The 22,267-nt window shown below is 44.1% G+C and overlaps 1 protein-coding gene across 1 annotated transcript; it reads left to right on the top strand.

Annotated features, from left to right (window-relative positions):
• The first annotated feature begins 860 nt into the window (after nt 1–860).
• Nucleotides 861–22,218, top strand: TOMM20L (translocase of outer mitochondrial membrane 20 like). The gene is made up of 6 exons (XM_050956017.1): nt 861–938; nt 11,993–12,155; nt 14,397–14,440; nt 15,749–15,830; nt 17,705–17,847; nt 22,165–22,218. Exons 1-6 carry the CDS (start codon nt 861–863, stop codon nt 22,216–22,218), a joined length of 564 nt encoding a protein of 187 aa, XP_050811974.1.
• Nucleotides 22,219–22,267: the final 49 nt, after the last annotated feature.

Raw genomic sequence — 22,267 nt, 5'->3', positions numbered from 1 at the left:
CCGCTTATGTAGCTGAGCTACCACCAAGAACCACTGAAGAACAAGTAGGCACATTAGAAAGCTGCAGTTGTGATGCAGGTTAGCTCTAGGAACTGAAGATTGAATTGGTGTAAATCTGAAAGATTGAAAATGTTATCGGAATGTGAATTTGAACCAGTATTCAAAGCAGAAGGTTTGTTTCTCTCTGTCTTGAAATAGGTGTCTCCTTTCTTCCTCTGGCAGCTAGTTAATATTCTGTTTCATTAAATTTCTGCAGACCCTTAAAGGGACTTATTGTAGAGAGAGACTCCATGCTTCTGTTTTTGTTTCCACACAAATGTTGTAGGAACTATTTTATGTTCTAGCATTAATGATTTTAAAAAATAGTTTGAAATGTAAGTTTGTTTATCAACATCCTGTTAAACCTTTTTCCTGTATTTCCCTTCCCACCACCAGTGTTTGTCCAACGTATCTGACAGTAGCTGTCTCTTGCCTAACCAATCTGAATAGAGCAGAGATGTTCAGAATAGTGACAAATTGCGATTTCACAAGCACTGAATTGCCAGTGCATAAAGTGAGGAGATGGCCTATACAAAAGAGAAAATTACACCCATTTACTTAGTAATTAGTAATGAAAGGAAGTTGTGTGAAGGGAAAGTAAGAGCACATATTTCAGCAAAATATAGTATCTTTAAAGTTTCCCTAGACATTGACCCTTTAAATTAAAGAACTGCAGAGCAGCAAAGCTGATGGTGTCATTTCTTTACAGTAGTGGCATTAGTACTTATAACATGTTCCATTTGAGGATCTTGAAGTGTTTTAGATTGATGAATTAAGCCACCCAACAGCTCTTTGAAGTAGGCAATATCTTTATCTGATACATGAGGAAAATTGAAGAGCAGAGCCGGTACCAGGGTGTTATCAAAGATGATTTTGGCAGAACCAGAAAGAGAGTGCTGGTATTCAGTCCTGTGTCTCTACCACAAAACTATCTGGCCTTCTACTCTGGTTTCTCTTACTCAGCATGTTGTTTGTCTTTGAAAAGCAAATATGCAATTGAGGGGGAGAGATACCTCACTGCTTTGAGCATTGGCCTACTAAACCCAGGGTTGTGAGCTCAATCCTTGAGGAGGCGACTTAAAGATCTGGGGCAAAAAAATAAATCAGTGCTTGATCCTGCTAGTGAAGGCAGGGGGCTGGACTCAATGACCTTTCAAGGTCCCTTCCAGCTCTAAGAGATAGGATATCTCCATTATTTAAACTATATATGCAAATCTAAACTTCAGTTATACAGTTCCATTCTGTATAATACATTCACCTTCTGTCCCTGTAAACAAGAATAATACTCTTTCTCGGGTTTATGTGGATACTGAATTGTCTTTTTTGGGTGACATTTATTGGGATCTGCTGCCTACAATGATGTCTTCAATTAATTTTAAACAGAAATGCTTGCTTAGTAGTCTAGGCCCTCGGCAGAAAATCCCACATAGTGTGAACAAAAAGCCCTCTGAGATATGTGCAGTTTCCATCCTGCTATGGCCAAGGAGTTTATTCCCCCTCTCTCAGCCTGTGGAATGAGCAACAGGAATTCTCATATCTATCCAGATCTTAGCATGTCCACGGACCAATAAACCAGGGCCATTCATGCACTGAAAATGGTTATCCTTTCCCTTTTCCTAAGTTGCATGTGTTTTCAAGCAACTTGAATGTAGCATATGAATGGGACTGTGCTACCAAAGCTTCCTTTTTCGGACAGTTTTTTCATGCTGTGGAAACATAAAAGAGAAGGCCAACATTAACTTTTTCAGTGGATTCCTAGGTGGTTCATGGAGGTGGTGAGGACAATTTGGTCCATTGAGCCAATTTGTTGAGATAACAGTGGAATGCCAAACAGCTCCAGATAACACTTAATTTTACCACTTTGTTTCTGCCTTTTAAGTGTGTGAACAGAACACAGCTAGCTATTTGCTCTACCATGTAACTCTTTTACAGATTCCATGCACTGAGAACTTGCTTGTGTTTAGCTCTTTTAAGCTTGTGATTTTTTTTAAATGACCTGCTACGATATTCCCTGCTAGGTAAGGACTGTTTTTTAAAGATGTAGGGAGCATGCAACAATCAAATTTTCATGAAGCATATCAGGATGACCCAGCTGACCCACAAACATTCATGGATTTCCACTCTTCAAATACAGATTTTTCTAATTAGCTCACGTTCCCCAGTATTTATCAAGCCATTGTGCTCACACTGAGAAATAATATATGTACTTTATTGATAAAATGTTAGAAATACCAGTATGTTTTCTTCTTCAGCGTTGATGTCTGAGGATGTATCTTAAAAGGATATGTATTAAATTTCCTAATAATTGTATTAGGAGTACTAAATGTAAACATTCATATGGTCACGTCTGAATATTGATGTATTAATATGTGTTAATTTTTGGAAATCTAGCAACCAAATTTCCATGAGCCCTTACTTACTAGTGTCAATGTCTCTTTTAATTTAACTTTCCCAGTTTTACTTGCTTCAGACCCTTGGCCTGAAAACATGCTGGCTTTTAATTTTTAACTTTGACACTGGTGTGCTAGTACAATGGAAGATGTATATCAAATGAATTTTTCTTTGACTTTATGTCCCTGTGCCTGCTCAACCATAGGATGTGTGTGCATCTGCGTACTCTTGATTGGAGACTGCGAAGTAGTGCTTGTGGGTCCGCGCCTGTGTAAAACAACACTTTTTCTGCTCTGAATGAGGGGATAGAGGTGGGCACGAGCCTGCTGCCACTCAGTTCCTTCTCAACCACCTGCGGCTCAAGATGGAGTCCTTGCTGTTAGCTGTTTCAGCTTCCCGCCTTTCTTTAACATCGTGAAAGTCTATTCATTTGTTTCTTAGCTATTTACTTTATTGTATTTTATTTTGTTTGTGCACTGTGGAGTGGGGGTTTCCCCCTTCTACTTCTGAAGCTCTGTACCAGAGCACAATTTGTTATGCCTAAGACCCCAGGGTTTAAGCCCTATGTGAGACCTGCACAGGTTTGTTCCCCACAGTGACACTTGAGTTTCCTGCAGTGTTTGGGGGACCCCTATATCCCCTCAAAGTGAAGGGTACGTCTGGGATTTAAGGGCAGGTCCAAAAAAAGATAGGGAGGCTAAACTAAAACTCTTAATGGAATGAGCCAGGAGCTCATGAAGAGGCTGGCAGATTGTCTCCAAATTCCACAAGATGGAGTCCAAGAGTCACAACATTCCTTGGTAGACATCTTGAATGTTAATCCTTAAGGGAAGCTTGCTTTGCCCATTACATGACGCATTACTGTCCCCTGCCACAATTCTACCCTTTTATAAGAAATCTGACGCAATGTATTACATCCTGCCAGAGGGAATGGAACACTTCCCCCTCCCCACCCCAGCCCTAATTCCTTAGTGATGGATGCAGCCAATCAAAGGAGCCACCAAACTTGGTCAAGACCCTCTCCATTAGACAAGGAATCTGAAAGACTGGACTTACTGGGCAGACCAAGATATTTGTCAGCTGCTCTTCAATTGTGTATAGTTAACTATCAGGCCTTGATGAAATACAGCTTTACCACATAGTCAAAATTTACACACTTTTATTGAACATCTACCACAAAATCAGACAGAGGGACCACTCTCAGTCAGTCCACAGTGGAGGGGCAGGCAGCTGGTTGCAATGACCTCTCTCTAAACTGCCCTAAGATGCTGCTGACAGTGCTCCAAATTCATGGCCAGTGTGGTGGTTATGAGAAAGGCATTATGGCTCCAGTCCTCAGGTCTTCTGAGAGAAGTACAGTCCACCATCAAGGATCTCTTTGAAGGAGCCCAATTGCTTTAAGCATACAGACTCCACTCTCCACATTGTCAAGGATTCCAGAGCTATGCTGTAGTGACTGAGAATCTATGTGCCTGGACCAAAGATTTTTTAGTAGGACTCAGTCTGCCTAAAGATCCAAGCCATTCCAGTACCACCAGCAGTCCACCTTCGCTAGGCCTCAGGAGAAGGGGAAAGCAGCAGAAGCAAGGACCATCCACCCCTTCTTCTCAATCAGCCCCTTCTTCTATAAGGCAGTTTTGACACCTTGGCTGAGGGCATCAACCCAGTTCACTGGATTCCCCATTGTGCAATTCCCCCCCACTTTGGAGATTGACTGTCCCCCCTGCCTGGAAACTCCTCACCTCTCACAAATGGATACTGGAAGCCATCAGAGTGGGTAACCATCCACTTTCACACTCTCTCCATCCCTCTTCAAAGACCCCTCTCTTGAAAAGTCATAAGGCAAGAGATCCTGTCCCTCCTCCTCTTTTGACGGTAGAGCCAGTTCCAATAGAATTCATTGGGAAAGGATTCTATTCCAACTACTTCCTAGTTCCCCAGAGAGAGAGGGTGGAGACCGATCCTCGATCTCAGGAACTTAAACCTACTACGTTCTAGCACAACACTTCAGAATGGTGACATTTAGCTACCATTCTCTCATCCTTGGATCCAGAATACTGGTTTGTTGCCCTCTACCTACAAGCAGACTACTTTCAAGTAGCCACCTACCCATCGCACAAGTGCTTCCCATGCTTTGTAATAGGAACAAACCCCTTGTGATAGAGAGTTCTTCCCTTTGGGCTCTCCACGGCTCCGAAAGCGTTTACAAAGGTACTTTCGTCAATAGGATGGAGGTGTCTCAGTATTCCCATATTTGGATGACTGGTTGATCAGGGCTTTATCACAACAAGAGCTACAGTCAGCTACAACCAAGCCGTTAGCATTGTTCCAATCACTAGGTCTTTGCATCAATCACAACAATCTGTACTAACTCCAGTACAAAGGATAAACTTCATAGGAGCCGTTTTGGACTCCACATCAGCAGGCGCCTACCTATCCTTAAGCAATGGTCTCAAGTTGCAGTAGGGGAGGTGTAGGTTGGATATTAGGAAACAATATTTCGCTAGGAGGGTGGTGAAGCACTGGAATGGGTTACCTAGGAAGGTGGTGGAATCTCCATCCTTAGAGGTTTTTAAGACTCAGCTTGACAAAGCCCTGGCTGGGAGGATTTAGTTGGGGTTAGTCCCGCTTTGAGCAGGGGGTTGGACTAGATGACGTCCTGACGTCTCTTCCAACCCTAATCTTCTATGATTCTAGCCTGGGAGAGATTTTCCACCCTATCTGGCCTAATCTCTGCACTGTAGTTCAACCTACAGACAACCAGGAGGGCTTTTCTTCAGCTTTTGGGTCACACATTTGCCTCCACAATCATGACTTCCTATGCGAGACTACTCCTTGGATGTCTGCAGATGATGTTAAGAACAGTATACACCCCAACAGACACAACCCCTTCAAATGGGTCACTGTGCCTCAAAGGAGTTGGGTGCACTTATGTTGTGGAAGAACCCAGAAAGGGTCAGTATAGAAACTCCGTGCTTGCATCCCACACCAATACAGAGACTCATAACAGACACGTCTTTGTTAGGATGGGGAGCTCACTTGCAGGGAAATACAGCTCAGGACAAAAGGTCTGCAAGAATCATTGCTTCACATCAATGTTCTGGAGCTGAGAACAATTTGTTATGCTTGCCAATATGTCCTCCGTGACATTCAAGCCACTTGGTCAGAGCAATGCTAGAGAATAGGGCAGCAGTGCATTACATTAATCACCAAGGTGGGGGCAAGAGCCTAGTCCTTATGTGCAGTCACTAAGACTCTGGAACTGGTGTTTTTCCCATTCAATAAACATATTTGTGGTCCTATCAGACTCGGATGCAAGTGCAGGACTCCCTGAGTAGACACTTCTGGCAAGACCATGAATGGGCGCTCAAAGACTTTTGCAACATCTGCCAGACCTTGGGTCTATCACAAGTAGATTTCTTTGCCACCCCAAACAACTCCAAAGGTCTCCTGGTTTGCTCCAGTGGAAGTTACAGTCTCAGTTCTCTGGGAGATGTGCTGATAGCTCCCTGGCCTCGTGCCGTGCTTTATGTGTATCCATCAATTCCATTAATCCTCAAGACTCTTTTCAAGCTATGCAAAGAAAGGGCAAAAACTATTCGTATAGCACCAGCTAGGCCAAGATGGGTGTGCTATTCAAATTTCATCCACTTTGTAGATGTGGCACCCCTTCATCTTTCTACCACAGAGGAGCTATTGACACAGAGCTCAGGGTCCCTCATCCACTCCAACTCTTCCTCTCTGAACCTCAGGGTGTGGTTCCTGAATGGCTCTAGATCATGGAATTAACCTGTTAAATTGCAGTATAATCAGTGTTTTTGTCCAGTAGAAAGCCCAGGAACTGCCACACTTACCTCCAGAAGTGACAACATTTTCATTCTTGGTGCTCTCCTCCATCCTCCCAAGCTTTGGAAGTTCTGCCTTCCAAGATTCTGGACTACCAAGTAGAATTAAAAGTCAGAGGTCTATCAAAGACCTATTAGGGTACAGTTGGCTGATATCACAGCTTTCTTCCACTCACCTATTCATTGGCTCTTCTTTTTTTCTCATTGTCACAGATAGATTCCTCAAAGTTCTATACAATTTGTATTTTCCTGTCTGAAACCCAGCTCCCCTGTGGGGCCCCACTCTGGTTCTTGATGCTCTGTGAGGCCCTTCAAGCTGATGGCTACCTACTCTCTCCTCCACCTCTTCGTTAAAACTTCATTCCTGGTCACCATTACATCATCAAGAAGAATGAGAGAGCTGGGGGCCCTCATGGCCAATCCACCACCTATCACCTTTTTATACGGACAAAGGTTGTACTATGCTCTCATCCCCATTTTCTCCCTAAAGTCTCGTTGGCATATCACATTAACCAAAAGATTCACCTTCCTTTATTCTACCCAAACCTCATGCTTCTAAAGAAGAATCAAGCCTTTATTCACTGAATGTTAGACACCCCATCAGCTCTGTTCACCGAGTCCCACTGAGACAGACTCTTGAGGGAGACTTGTACAACCTTAGGAAGCTGTGCACCTCCTCAAGCATCTGCAGTGGCACTGAGCAGTGCTATCAAACAGTAGGGCTTAATAGTTGACTGGAACACAGCATAAGACCAGGATTATCACAGAGAAGTGAAATTTAAGCCATAGTCCATTCCGGGTAGCCAGAGCCCAGCCAGGCTGTAGTGTGTCCCATTCCTCAAGCTCTGTCTCCCTCTCTGACTGATCTCCTTTGTCAGACCCAATGTGCCCCTGACTGCTTCCCATAGCCAACACTTAACTTCCACCTCACCTCCTGCCCCTAGTCCTTTGTTCCTGAGCGAGGGAGATGCAACTTAGTCGCCTTGATGAGAGGTAGGGAAGTCCATGTCTTTGTGGGTCATTGCTTGCTAGGTGTCCGTATCTGTGTCCAGGCAATTGGATTTGCTATAGTCTTCTGAAGGGCTCCATTGATATGGGACCCAAGCCCCCAGACAGGTAGGCACTATTTACACCTGTGTCTTAACCTGCTCCGACAGCAAACTCCCTGTTCACCAGTAGATAACAATATAGGGGAAACTGAGGTACAGACAGGCTTCCTAAAAATATTACAAAAAATTTCAACTTTGTCACCCCAGTCCACTCCTGTCAATTTCTATGCTGTTCTAAACTACTTTATTTCTAATCCCTCAGATGGGTACAGCCTGACCTAATTTGCCAGGATCCTACCAACTATGCCAGTTTATTGAACAAGGATAAAATGTTGTGGAATTTCTATTAATACCGTTACATCATAGAAGTTTTTTTTCCCCTTATTAACAAGCTAAGAGCTCTTCTTTGAAATATTAAATTTATAAAATCTCACAGGATGTATCTGAAAACAGCAAGACATATTTAAGTTAGAGATGGAAAAGTTATTACCAATCTAATTCCTTTCTGCCAGGGCCATATTAATCACTGTGTCATAAGTGTAGGTAGATAAACACCATCTAGTGAATGTTTCTGAATTTTCTGGCAGTAACTTCACTTAATGGTAGGGTTTTAGAAGAAAAACAGCTTAGGCCTTTGCTTTACACACTATTCTCTCCCTTGCTAACAGTATTTGCTGTTACTGTGATCATATTGTATGTAAGTGTCTATCCAAGGGGAATAGTGCGGGTTTGAATGAGCAGTATGTGTCACTTTACAGTAGCTCTGTTGCCTTTTACGGTCCAATTTCAAATGTGGTTTCTACGACTTACTGTGGAAAGTGTTCAGTTGCTTTTAAATTTGCTATTTTCTACATCTTGTTTGTTCTCTTTTGCCATTTTGTTTTACTTTGTCTCTCTGTATAGCTGATGACTACATTTTCAGTTTCTGCTCTCTATCTTCCCAAATTGTTAAAATACGTTGCAAGTATATAATGCATTCCGCTGAATGATTTAAAATGGCTTAATATATATGGAAAGAGAGTGTAATCTTCAGTGTATAGGGAGGGAAGAACAAGGCCTAATTACAAGGTCATGCAAAGTTTGTATCAGAACTAGGATTACACCCCAGATTCCCTGACTCCATGATCATGTAATTTCCTTAAACTCGTCTTGGAATGCACCAAATGCACTGTCAGTTTTTAAAGAACAGTATTTCCCTGCTGCTTCAGTTAGTTTAACTACAGGAACTTAAGGGCTGTCCCAGACCAAACTACATATATAACTCTTCATGCTCACACTCAAATACAAAAAAGATCCTAGTTCAGTCCCTGGCAGTTTGCAGTCATGGATGGAATGGCTCAATTTCACTGCAGCCTTCTGCAAGCTGTGGGGAGGAGTGGCAAATATAAATGGCAAGATGACCGTCCCTACATTTTTATTCCCAATAATATGCTTTCTCTAATGTTATGTTTCTTCAATTATGAGATAGGTAGGGGTAGGTAAGTAATCTGATTATTGGACCTTTATGCACAAATAACACTGCTCTACAGCCAAAATGCTTCTGAAATAAATGTAGTCCAACTTTACTAATTCTGGGTCACTGAGGACGAAAATGATGCTTAAAATTGTTGATTGGCTCTAGTTTTCAAGATATGCTATTGGGTCAGTATGTACGACCCTTGACTTGGGAATGGCGGAGGATAAGTGAGTTATAAAGGGAAGGGATCTCAATTTAAACCAGAAATGACTAAAATACATCTTTGACTGGATCTATGAATAAATCTATGGCTGGGTTTGGACAGTACTTGCTTTTTAGGCAAAACAATGAATGATGCAATCTGAAGCTGGTATTGCATCATGTTATTCCTAGAAGTCATGGATGATGCAATCATAACGAAGCTTACATCGCTCTGCTGAACAAATTGCCCTATATCAGCTCTAGAAATCATACAGTGTCGTGCTCTCTTATTTGTCAGTATTTGATTTTGCAAAGGGACACATTTCTGTTTAGCCAAAGTGAGCAGAGATGCCTCGTACTTGTGTGAACAGTGCAGATAACTTCTGCTATGTTTGTGGTGAAGTGACTTTGGCATCACAAAAGCACAGTATAACCACTGTGGTTAAGAAAGCCTATCACCTTTATTTTGGCTGCAAAATTGGAGATCAGTTCAAGAGGTGGGCCCCACACATATGCTGCAACACTTGTGCAACAAATCTTCGCCAGTGGTTGAACAGGAAAAGGAAATCTATGCCTTTTGCAGTGCCAATGATTTGGAGAGAGCCAACAGATCATACCAGCAATTGTTACTTCTGCATGGTGCCTCCAGTTGGGAAAGGTGTGTCAAAGAAGAAAAAGTGGACTGTACATTATCCAAACATTCCATCAGCTATACGCCCAGTACCCCACGGAGAAGGACTGCCGGTTCCTGATGCACCAGAATCATTCTCACTTGAGTCAGACGAGGAAGAGGAAGAGGATGAAACTTCTGGTCCTGAACCATCAATGTCACAGGACCCACATTTTCTCCCATCCTCCTCCTCTGAACCACACCTCATAACACAAGGTGAACTGAATGACCTTGTCAGGGATTTGGAACTACCCAAGAGTAAGGCAGAGCTATTGGGCTCCAGACTACAGCAGTGGAATCTCCTGGCAGGCTACCAGGGCAAATGGAGCCCATCAATGCTTGCAGACTATTGCTGGACAGTGACAAGAGATGCTCCATTTAATGAATACAAGAGACAAGCTAAGAAGCGCCGAGTAGACACTGAATAGGACTAAACTATGTACATAATAGTTTTTTGCCTTTTGTTTCATCATAAATTTTATTTATATAACCCTTTTGCTGATTTTTAAAGTGTTACATAAACAGGACAGGTGAAATATTATCATGTAAAGCAACCATAAACACATGAAAAGACCTAGGTTTATAATTTATGATTAAAACTCTACTATCTACACAATATACATAGACATAAAATGTAAAAACTTAAATATCTTAGAAACAGTAGCCAATCAGTTGTTTTAATTATCATATTTGAATTCAGCACATCAAAATACATAATAAATATCACATTTTATCTCTGAAGCAGACGACTTCTCAAAAATTGTAGACCAGTGTAATTAATGGATACAGTTGCATTGGAAACAAAGAAAATAGGCTCAGTCTTTTATCCTTGCCATGTGAGTATTTACTGTGATCTGAACTAGATAAATGTTAATGGCTGTATGAGTTTTTCCTCACTCATCAACTGAGTACCTCATTCAGATAGAGCGGTAATGTGGGCTGCGAAAAGATCTGAGCTCTCCCAAATTGTGATTCCCTCTCTGGTAGTGTCTCAGTGTCTAGCCTTTAGCAAATCCCCTCTCTGTGCTTCAGCCCTTCCACATAGAGGTAAGACTGACAAGTAACAGTCGTCGCCCCCCACGGATGTAGTATGAGAAGGAAGTGGGGATCATTTATATAGCACTGTGTAGCTGTAAAAGGCTAACTGGGGCCAATTTCAGAGAGGTTAACACTAGGGGGACCAGATGTCCTGATTTTATAGGGACAGTCCCGATATTTGGGGCTCTTTTTTTATACAGGCTCCTATTTCTCCCCACCCCGTCCTGATTTCTCACACTTGCTGTCTTGTCACCCTAGTTAACACTAACCCTGTTAGCTGACACCGCCACAATGGCAATGAGCAGGGGGGAAAGGAGGTTTGAAGCTGCTACTGACATGTCCCTCCACTCCTGACTGCAGCACAGCCCCTGGCAAGTAAAAGATGGGCCTGAGATAGAGGCCTGGTCTACACTGGGGTCGGGAGGGGGGTGTCAATGTAAGATACGCAACTTCAGCTACGGAAATACCATAGCTGAAGTCTAAGTATCTTATTCCGACTTACCTCCCGTCCTCATCATGTGGGATCGATGTCCACGGCTCCCCTTGTCGACTCCACTACCGCTGCTTGCTCCGGTGGCGTTCCGGGGTCGGCGGGAGCACGTTCGGGGATCATATATCGCGTCTAGATGAGATGCGATATATCGATCCCCGAAAAATCAATCGCTACCCGCCGATACAGCGGGTAGTCTGGACGTACCCACAGTCTGGTCACTTCCTGCTATGTGGAGTTGGCAACACAATGTTATGCAAAACTTACAACTAGATCGGGTTAGGCAACCTGCGCACACAAGCTGATTTTCAGTGACGTTCACACTGCCTGGGTCCTGGCCGTCAGTCCGGGGGGCTCTGCATTTTAATTTAATTTTAAATGAAGAATTTTAAACATTTTAAAAACGTTATTTACTTTACATACAACAACAGTTTAGTTCTATATTATAGATTTATAGAAAGAGACCTTCTAAGAACACTGATATGTGTTACTGGCACACGAAACTTTAAATGAGAGTGAATAAATGAAGACTCGGCACATCACTGCTCAAAGGTTGCTAGATCAAGTGTCTCCTCTGAGCCAACTCCCTGCTTTGGACCTCGGGGCTCCCTGGCACAGACCAACTCCCAGAAACCAGCCAAGGCCTGGGGGGGGGAATAGTCTTCCCCCGGGGCTCCGGGAGGCACTGACCAGCCCCCCCCCCCCAAAACAAAACCCACCCGGGGGCAGGGGGAACGTCTCCCTGCTGGGCTCCCAGGCCCTGCCTAGCTGCGGGTCCAGCTCCGTGCGCAGGCCGGGCGGGGGTGGCTCTAGCCCAGCCAGCTCCTTGGGGCTCCAGAGCGGGCCGGGGCTGGGTGGGGGCGGCCCCTTCTACTCCTCCTGGCTGGGGCCTGCAGCCTCGCCCTGCTCGGCTACAGCGTCTACTTCGACCGGCAGCGGAGAAACGCCCCCGACTTCCAGCGGAAGCTGCGGCAGAGTGAGTGTCCCTGCCCGGCCGGGGGAGCGGGAGGCCGTTAGCTGAGGCCGGGGCCAGGCTCCCGATTGCCCAGGCCAGGGCTTAGCACCCTCCTCTCCCGGGGCGGGGGAGCCGCAAGCACCGCCCCTGCCCTGCAAGGCCTCCCCCTCAGTCCCACACAGAGCGCGGGCAGGCAGGGAGCTGAACTGACACCCCCCCCACCGTAGTCAAGTCTAAGCCCTGAGCCCCTTTGGGCTACAGCCCCTGGACCTTCCCTTTCACCCCCCCCTTGAAATAAATAATTCCTGCCCCACAGAAATCCCACTCCAGCCCCTTCCTCACCGCAGGGGGGATTTTCAAACCTGCTTAAATTACTTCTAATCTGTCCTTGGGTAGCTGGACTCCTGTAGCGCAGACACTTGCTACAGCAACTGAAGGGGGGTTTCCCCAGCGCTTCCACCTCACTGAGGGGCCCTAGACAGGTTAACAGAGGGATTCTGCTGTTGGCCGAGAGACATTTCCACTGAAGGTTCGGTTGACTAGCTACAAACATTTTTCACAGCCCAGAGCACTGTCGCTAAGTCACTCTAATTTTTAAAAAGAACCGGAGTACTTGAGCATAAGCTCAAATAAATTTGTTAGTCTCTAAGGTGCCACAAGGACTCTTGTTCTTTTTGCGGATACAGACTAGCACGCTGCTACTCTGAAACCAATAATTTTTAAATGTAGACCAGGCCTCAGGCACTTAGGAGCGTGAGCTTGACTGACTCCCAGAGAGACTTAATGCACCTAAGGGCATGGCTACACTTGCAGGTGTAGAGTGCTGGGAGCCAAACCAACCTTCAGACACTGCAGCAGGGAAAACGCTGCCGAGCGTTTACACGCTGAGCTGGAAGCGCACTGTCGTGGCCACATTAGCAACTCTTGCAATGCCACAAAGAGCAATGCATTGTGGTAGCTATCTCAGCATTCAAGTGGCTGCAACATGCTCTTCAAATGCGGTGGGTGGGGTGGGGTGGAGTGTGAGGGTGGGGAGAGACAGTGGGTTTTTGGGGTGCTAAGAGTGTGTCAGCACGCTGTCTTGTAAGTTCAGATCCCCGTCCCCCTGCCTCTCTCTCTCACACTCACAGCAAGCAACATTCCACACTAATGGCTTGCTTTGTCCTGGAGCAGATAAGCAGCCGCTGGTCAGAAACGAAGCTTTGAAAGGAAATATCCACATTCCTACAGCCAATTCCAAAACAATGACAAGAGTGGTCACTTAAGGGGATTATGGGATGTTTCTGGAGGCCGATCAAAGCGCAGTAATGCAACACCTCGTTCACACTGACGCTGGGGTGTTTCAGCAACAAGCGCTATGCTTCTTGTGGCGGTGGATCACCAGGAGTGCTCCAGCTGCAGAGTCCAGGTGCTCTAAGTGCTTTGCCAGTGTGGACAGGTTGGGAGTTAGGGTGCCTGGGGCTGCTTTAATGCACTCTAACTTCCAAGTGTAGCGAAGCCCTAAGTGTCGAATAATTCACTTGAGAATGAGACCTAGACTTCTAAAACACCTAAAGCCAAATTTCTAAAGGTATTTAGGTGCCTAAAGATGAAAATCCCATTAGAGGACTATCTACAACACTGCTTATGCACCATGGGAGTTAGGCACCTAGGTGGTTTGAAAAATCCCACTAGGCACCTAAATACCTTTACAAATCTTGGCCATAGGGTAACATTTTAAAAAGTGTCAAAGTGACTTAAGAGCAGCAGGCCATGTTTTTTTGAAAATCTCACTCCAGATGCTCACTTGGCTAAATTCTAAGAATTTCTGCAGTGTTTGCAGTAAAACATCTGAGCTCACAAACAACATAAAGCTGAAATGTAGCTTAGCTTCCTTCTGATCATGATTCGGTTTTTTAATTTGAAAATATTTTGGTGTGCTTAATAAAGGATCAACAAATATCTATATGGCAAATTCAACTCCCTGAGCATCTCTCATTTTAGAGAAGAGGTGACGTTATAGAAAATGTAACAGGACAGTCAGTTCAAGAAGCGTTTACAAATATTTATAAATAAAACAAAAAAGTAGGTACAATTTACTTTTATAGGTTTCTCTCATATCTCTATCTTCCAATTATATCTGTTTTCATGTTAGAGCATCAGCACATTTTGGATGAGATAACACTAATATAGAAAAAAACTTTGGAGAAGCAGACTTGACAAACTTTTTGGAGTTCTGAACTATTAAGCTTAGATGTTAAATGCACCATGTTACATTTACAGAAAGAAGAAAAGAACGTGAAAAAGCTAAAGCGCATGATGTTGAGGTAAAACACTCAGTTTAAAAATCACTTAAACTTAGTAGAAAGAATACCAGGGCCGCCCAGAGGATTCAGAGGGGCTGGAGCAAAGCAGGGGAGGTGCGGCGCGTGTACTCACCCGGCCGTGGTCTGGGTCTTTGGTGGCGGGGGGATCCTTCAGTCACTCCGCGTCTTCGGCTGCACTGAAGGGTCCCCTGCCACCGAAATGCCGCTGAAGACCTGAAGCGACTGAAGGACCCCCCGCTGCCGAAATGCTGCTGAAGACCCAGACCACCGCCAGGCCAGGGCTCCCGGGGCCCGGGGCAAATTGCCCCACTTGCCCCTCCCCCTCTGGGCGGCCCTGAAGAATACAAACTTAAAATTGAATGTCTTTTTGGTGGTACTGGCCTGAGCCAAAGCACAAAGGGGAATTAGGAACCCAATTCATCTGTGCCCTTGAAAATCTCCCCCTACACTGGGGATGGGTGGAGAGGGGAAAGGGATTTATGGTCAAGTGTAGTACCTGAAGTTAGTTTTTAACAATAACTATTTCAAGCTGACTGTGTCCTTTTAACTCTAATACATATTTGAGATTAAAGTTGTTCTTGATTTAGTAAATTTGTAGCACACCTGCACCTCGCTTTTACATTCATAAAGTTTTGGCTAATCTTAATTTGCTAGAGAAAGTAGATATAGTCAAAGGATACAACTATCCACCATTAGTACTTCCACTCCTGCCTCACTTCCCAAGGTGGGGGATGTGAGGAGAGACTCATCTACCATGTCATTGTGGGCATTCCCATCTTTCACTACAGCCACATCCTCAGTCTCTATTGAGATATTTTATTTTTATCATGAAGACAAAGCAACCTGTGTATTCCAGAATTCAGTGCAGGGAGCAACCTTGGTTTGCAGAGCTATAATCTCCCCAAAGAGCAGCCACCGCCCTTCACCAACACCCATTTTGCACTAGCAGGCAGCACTGAAATCATTTTCACTAATACAGCAAGTTAAGATAATTCCCAGCCCCAGACTACAGAAACTTGTCGTCAAACCTCTGTAGGCTTTTTTTTTAAACAATATTGTTTTGGTCAACAGTCTGGGAAAAGCAAAATGACCCATGGAGCGGAGGAGGGAAATCAAAGATGTGTCAAGAAAAATAGTGACCTCCAGAGGTTTGACAAATATAAGTCTAAATGGTAATTTACAAAACAGCACTGCAAATTAAATCTTTTGAGAAATCTTTTTCACTACCAGTTTTCACAGTTACTACAGAGATGTCATTGCACTGATGCATCTTATTTCTAATCTAAATATATTTGATAACATCTTTAGTTATGCGAGATGAAAAATATTGGAAGGGTACGTGAATTCTTTCTGCAAGAGGTGCAACTGGGAGAACACTGGTTATCTAGAGGTAAGGACATAATCATGAACTCTTGTCAACAGCTGTGCAGGATGTGTATTGCAGTTGGTTTGGTTTTCACATAAATTGCCTTGAAATGCTCAGCTGAAGTCGAGGTGCAGTATCATTTTACCACAGACAAACTAAATTGTTTTGTCAGACCCCAAGCATATTGCACATGCCTAAGTCAGGCACTGTCTGCTCCACCCTATTTTAGGATGTTGGATAGCACCAGGCTTGATGCTGATGCTGCTAGGAATTCCTACACTTGAAAATAGGCGGGGGAGGAGGCAAAGGGAAGTGAAATTTCAATTAGATTTGGAGAATTAAAAATTGTTACTGGATTACAAAGAGTTAAAAGGTTTTGAAAAAAATGTCGAAAGGGGTTTTAGGTCAGAAATTGCGTAACTTATTAATCAGCCCCCTTATAGGAACTGAACTTTTAACTAAGGGCATGGCTACACTTGCAAATGTAGAGCGCTTTGAGTTAAACCCACCTTCGTAGAGCACAGCAGGGAAAGTGCTGCAGTCTGTCCACACTGACAGCTTCAAACGCACTGGCATGGCCACATTTACGGCACTTGCAGCAGCATTGGGAATCGTGCATTATGGGCAGCTATCCCAGCATGGAAGTGACTGTAAAGTGCTTTTAAAATGGGAGGGGTGGGGTGGAGTGTGACAGAGAGTGTGTTGTGTGTATGTGGGGGGAGAGAGAGTGGGTTTTGGGAGGGGCTGAGAGCATGTCAGTGTGCTGTCTTGTAAGTTCAGACAACAGCACCCCCCTCGCCTCTCTCTCTCTCTCTCAGGATACGTCCACACTACCCCTCGGATCAGCAGGTAGTGATCGATCTACTGGGGATCGATTTATCGCGTCTAGATGAGATGCGATAAATCGATCCCCGAACGCGCTCCCTGTTGACTCCGGAACTCCACCACGGCGAGAGGCGGAAGCGGAGTCGACAGGGGAGCTGTGGCCGTCAATCCCTTGCCGTGAGGACGGGAGGTAAGTCGATCTAAGATACGTCCACTTCAGCTACGCTATTCTCGTAGCTGAAGTTGCGTATCTTAGATCGATTCCCCCCCAGTGTAGACCAGGCCTCACACAGCATTGCACAGTAATGGCTTGCATGTCGGCTGCCAGAAACAGAGCTATGAAAGGGCATTTCCACATTCCTACAGGAGTTCAAAACAATGACAAGAGTGGCCACTTGACTTAAGGGGATTATCTGACGGTTCCAGAGGCCGACCAGAGCTCAGTAACGCAACACCTCGTTCACACTGACGCCCAGGTGTTGTAGCCAAGGTGCAGCAAACATTATTCCTCTAGCTGAGGTGGAGTACCAGCCGTGCTGTAGCTGCGGAGTCAGAACACGCTATGTGCCTTGCCAGTATGGACGGGGAGTGAGCTAGTGCGCCCGAGGCTCCTCTATTGCGCTGTAACTCACAAGTGTAGCCAAGCCCTAAGTAAAACTGAATTTTAAAAAAGCCACTGAAATGTGCTAAAGAAGATTCCTAGTACATCCCAACTGTCTTCTCCTTCACCTTTCTCACTGCAACCTCCACCCCAAAGAGCTTTCCCCAAAAGACACAAACCCTGGCACTAGCCCAATCATTTAAAATTACTCCTCCTTTGTTCTCCCTAATTCAGATACCCCCTCCACCAACCATGTATGGAAACTTGGGTTTCTGAGTAAATGAACACTTTTGAAGAAGAGGGTCTACTTTCCTCAAATACTTGACTTTTCATTGGAAACCCAAAAAAAGGGTGGGAGATTTTTTTTTTGGCGGGGGAGGGGGAGTATGAAAAGTAAAATTTTTCCTGAGATGGAGGAAAAATGTTTTCCAATCAACTCTAAAATGTAGTTAAAAATATGAATTTGCTTCAGGAGAACATAAGAAGAGTGTGGAGCACCTCACTAATGCTATTTCAGTGTGTGCACAGCCACATCAGCTACTGCAGATTTTGCACAATACACTACCACCACAAGTCTTTGAGATGCTTATGCAGAGAGTACCATATGAAAAACAAGTACGTATACTTTTAAAAGATTAAAGAGGAACTATTGGTGTTACGTGTGCCTGACACTATCTAGTCAGCAATATACAGTGAAACAGATTGGGAGCTTGCAGTTTGTTCTGTAGAGAACCATTGCTTATACAGTAAATGGTTGTACAACTAGATCTCAGTTTTTAGAAATTGTCATTGATTTTCTGCACTTTGGAACTCTGATTCCTGTGGCTGCTGAGGTAAATTGTTTAAGCCATAAATTGTCAGGAAAGGGCAATATTTAATAAGAAAGGAATCAATACAGAAGGCTTAAGCTGGACTGATTATGAAAAAAAGATTGACCAGCATCTCTCTCTTCCTTTATGGCCTCTAGACAGTATTGGATTGAATACCAACAATTACTAGAATTTCAACTCAGTTCTTTAAGAGGACACGCCTGAAACTAAAGTCTGCACCAAATGGAATTTAGCAGCCAGATTGCTCAGTACAGTGGTTCTCAACCAGGGGTACATGTACTGCTGGGGGCAGGGCCGGCTCCAGGCACCAGCGAAGGAAGCAGGTGCCTGGGGCAGCGAGTAGAAAGGGGCGGCACTCCATCCACTATGGGGTGGCAAGTCCGGGTCTTCGGCGGCAATTCGGTGGCGGGCCCTTCACTCCCTCTCTTACTCTTCTGCGGCACTTCGGCGGCAGCTAAACTGAGCCTTTTTTTTTTTTTCCCCTTCACTGCTTGGCAAAAAAGCTGGAGCCGGCCCTGGCTGGGGGTACTCAGAGGGCACTCATATCAACTCATTTAGATTTTTGCCTAGTTTTACCACAGGTACATAAAAGGCACTAGTAAAGGCAGTACAAACTAAAATTTCACATACAATATTTATATTCCAATGGATTTTTTTCTAATTATATGGTAAAATGAGAAAATAATTTTTAAGTAATAATGTGCTGTGACATATTTTTATGCCTAATTTTGTTAACTTTTAAGTGAGGTGAAACTTGAAGGTACGCAAGACAAATCAGACTCTTGAAAGAGGTACCGTAGTTACTGCTGGTGGAATTCTGTGCACAATATTTTAAAATTCTACATATTTTATTTGTCAAAATAACATAATATAATCACACCAGTTTCAATTATTTTTGGTCATTTATTTCAAAATACCTCTCAGCAAGTATGTCTGTAACAATACAGACAACAAAAAAGATTCAGGAAATGTTTTTTGATAAATAGATTCCCTACTAGGCATATTAATACAGAACTGTGACTTATAATTCATTTAAACTACAATACAGTGTATTTCCCGCTCCCCTCAGAAGCAGTGCAAAGGCTTGTGAGATTCAGGGGTAACAGAGGAGCTGAGGGAGAGGGAAGTGAATTGCTGGGAAGGAGCCTGGGTGTGAACTTAGAGGGTTGTTGGGTATGGATGGGAAAAGTATGGAACAGGTTTTTAGGGGAGAGGGGGGATGGGAAGGGATTGTTAGGGAGCTTCCACCATGCAGACTCTGGTTGACCCCTGGTCTCTCCTACTCAGTCAGGCACATCTGCCCCTGTCCCCATGTGTGTCTGTGCCCTCATGCAGCCACTCCTCTGTCCTATGTCTCCCTGTTCTGCTTCCCCCATCCCATGTGTCTCTGTGCCTCCACCCAGCCACCCCCATCCCCCCTCCCCTGTCCCCATGTGTCTGTGCCCTCACCCAGCCACTCCCCTGTCCCTATGTCTCCATGTACCCCCACCCATTGCCATGTGTCTGTGCCACCATCCTGTCCCCACGTAGCTCTGCACCCAGCCACTCCCATCCCTATGTAGCTCTGTACCCCTTCCCCCCATGTGTCTCTGCACCTCCCTCCCCCCATAGCCCTGCCCCCACTCCCATTCAGCCCCTACCCCAAGCTGTCCTCACCCACTAGCCCTTATGAGCCCCATCTAACCCCCCTAGAACCCACACTGTCTGTCTCCCGACCTGGCCTGACAAGCGGTGAAGAAGGCAGCTCTTTCTCTTCCCTCTCTGGCAGGGAGCTGCAGCTTTGTTCTATTGCCACAGCACCCTCTGTGGGCAAAAGGCAGAACTACAGCAACATTTTGGCAGAAGCTTTTTTCTGCACAAAAAATTAGAAATCTGCGGGGCTCATTAATTATGCACGTAGCAGCACAGAATTCCCCCAGGAGTAAGTAGTCTGGAAAGGTTGAGAGCTACTGGCTTAGTAGATACCCTTTTATTTATCCGTTAAAGTGAAAATAAAATTGAGTCAGATCTTATTCACAGTAATACATCATATTGGTTGTGTATAACTGAACAAAGCACAGACCATGTCTGTTCTGTATTCAGTTCAGAACAAGGCTATTTGATAATGAAATAGTAATAATCTGTCATACTACTGCATTAACAATCAGACTCAAGAATTATATTCACTCTGATAACATGCTGTCAAATAATTTTTTCCACTACCTTGAAAACACCAACATTTAATTTTCATAAATGCTCATGTTTTATCTCAGCGCTTATTAGCAGATGTCATCTTGTGAGCACCTAATATATTCTACTGGAATTCCCTCAAAGGAGAAGTATGTTGGGTAGCCTAGTAGTATTGAAGGAATAAGTCATATATCATGTAATAAATGTGAGATCAGGAGTAACCTTTGGATTACTTTTTCCTGGGGGGGGAAGTATGCAGAAGTAGTTCTGGGAGTGAATGTTGCTAATTACCATGCTCCTGTGCCACTCATGTAGGAAAAAAAAATGTAGGCCAAATTCAACATTGGGATAAACGGGTAGAACTTCTTTGAAATCAATGGAGTTGTGCCAACTTGCATGAGCTTTTTATAGCAGCTGTCTGCCCTCATACCATAAAGGCAAGTGCTACAGACTCAGAAATGTAGGGCTGGAGTCAAGAAGTCACTAAGTCCAGCCCCATCTGCTGAGGCAGGGCCAAGTAAACCTAGACCATCACTGACAGGTGTTCGTCCAATTTGTTTTTAAAAATTTTTAATGATGGGAATTCAACCCCTTCTCTTGGATGCCTATTCCAGAGTTTAACTACCCTTATAGTTAGAAAGTTTTTCCTAATATCTAACCTAAATTTCCCTTTGCCTCAGATTAAACCAATTATTTCTTGTCCTACTCTTCAGTAGATATGGAGAATAATCAATCACCATCCTCTTTATAACAGCCCTTAACATATTTGAAGACTTACCAGGTCCCCACTCAGTCTTCTTTTCTCAGACTAAACATGCCCAATGTTTAAGCTTTCATCATAAGTCAGGTTTTCTAACTCTTGTATTATTTTTGTTACTCTCCTCTGGACTCTCTCCAGTTTGTTCACATCTTCCCTGAAGTGTGACACCCAGAACTGGACACACTATTCCAGCTGAGGCCTCACCAGTGCAGAGTAGAGCAGGACAATTACCTTCTGTTTCTTACATACAACAGTCCTGTTAATACAGCAAGCATGACGTTAGCCTTTTTTTGCAACTGTATCACAATACTGACTCATTCAGTTTATCATCCCCTATGACAGTGAACCATTGACAACTACTCATTGAGTATGGTCTTTCAACCAGTTGTGTACCAACGTTATAGTAAAATTTCATGTAGATTATGAGTATTTGTGGCACCTTAGAGACTAACAAATTTATTTCAGCATAAGCTTTTGTGGGCTACAGCTCACTTCTTCGGCTGCATAGAATGGAACACACAGACAGGAGATATTTATACATACAGAGAACATGAAAAGGTGGAAATATGCATATCAACTGGAAGAGTCCAATCAATTGAGATGAGCTATCGTCAGCAGGAGGAAAAAAAACCTTTGAAGTCCTACCTGTGTGTTCCATTCTATGCATCCGAAGAAGTGAGCTGTAGCCCACAAAAGCTCATGCTGAAATAAATTTGTTAGTCTCTAAGGTGCCACAAGTACTCCTGTTCTTTTTGCGGATACAGACTAACACGGCTGCTACTCTGAAACCTGTCATGTAGATCATGTTTCCCTAGTTTGCTTATGAGAATGTGATCTGATGTATCTTGATTTTTAGTAAGGCTCTTGATACAGTTCCACATCTGTTGCTCCCCGCCATCCACTAGGCCAGAAATCTTGTCAAAAAGAGAAATGAGTTTGGTTTGGCATGATTTGTTCTTGACAAATCCATGCTGGCTATTCCTTATAACAGCCATTAGCCCTGGGGAGCATAGGGAAAGATTGCTGGTTAGAGAAGGCGCTTGCTCTGGCCAGTCTCGAATGGGCAAGAAGATGAGAGGAGGAGTTAACAAAGGCTTTCCCAAAATAAAAAAATAACTATTCACGTCCCTAACTGATGAGGTAATTAGTCACTAACTCTCATCTGTCTGTCAGCAACTTCAAGCAGTACTGAATGAGCACGACTGTGTGGAAGATGAGACGGAATGAGAGATGGCAGCAATGTTAAGGCAGGACTCTAGCTGTCTGGCCTAAAACC

This window comes from Gopherus flavomarginatus, chromosome 5, assembly GCF_025201925.1.
Source record: "Gopherus flavomarginatus isolate rGopFla2 chromosome 5, rGopFla2.mat.asm, whole genome shotgun sequence".
Taxonomy (NCBI): Eukaryota; Metazoa; Chordata; order Testudines; family Testudinidae; genus Gopherus; species Gopherus flavomarginatus.
This window is presented reverse-complemented; position numbering and strand designations above follow the sequence as displayed.

What these genes read in the sequence shown, in the direction of transcription:
- TOMM20L (XM_050956017.1), top strand. Translation starts at nt 861, where the DNA reads ATGAGGAAAATTGAAGAGCAGAGCCGGTACCAGGGTGTTATCAAAGAT. An exon ending in CCAGCGGAAGCTGCGGCAGA is followed by an intron (nt 12,156 to 14,396) that starts GTGAGTGTCCCT and finishes TTACATTTACAG; the next exon opens with AAAGAAGAAAAGAACGTGAA. An exon ending in GAGTACCATATGAAAAACAA is followed by an intron (nt 17,848 to 22,164) that starts GTACGTATACTT and finishes TCTGTCTGTCAG; the next exon opens with CAACTTCAAGCAGTACTGAA.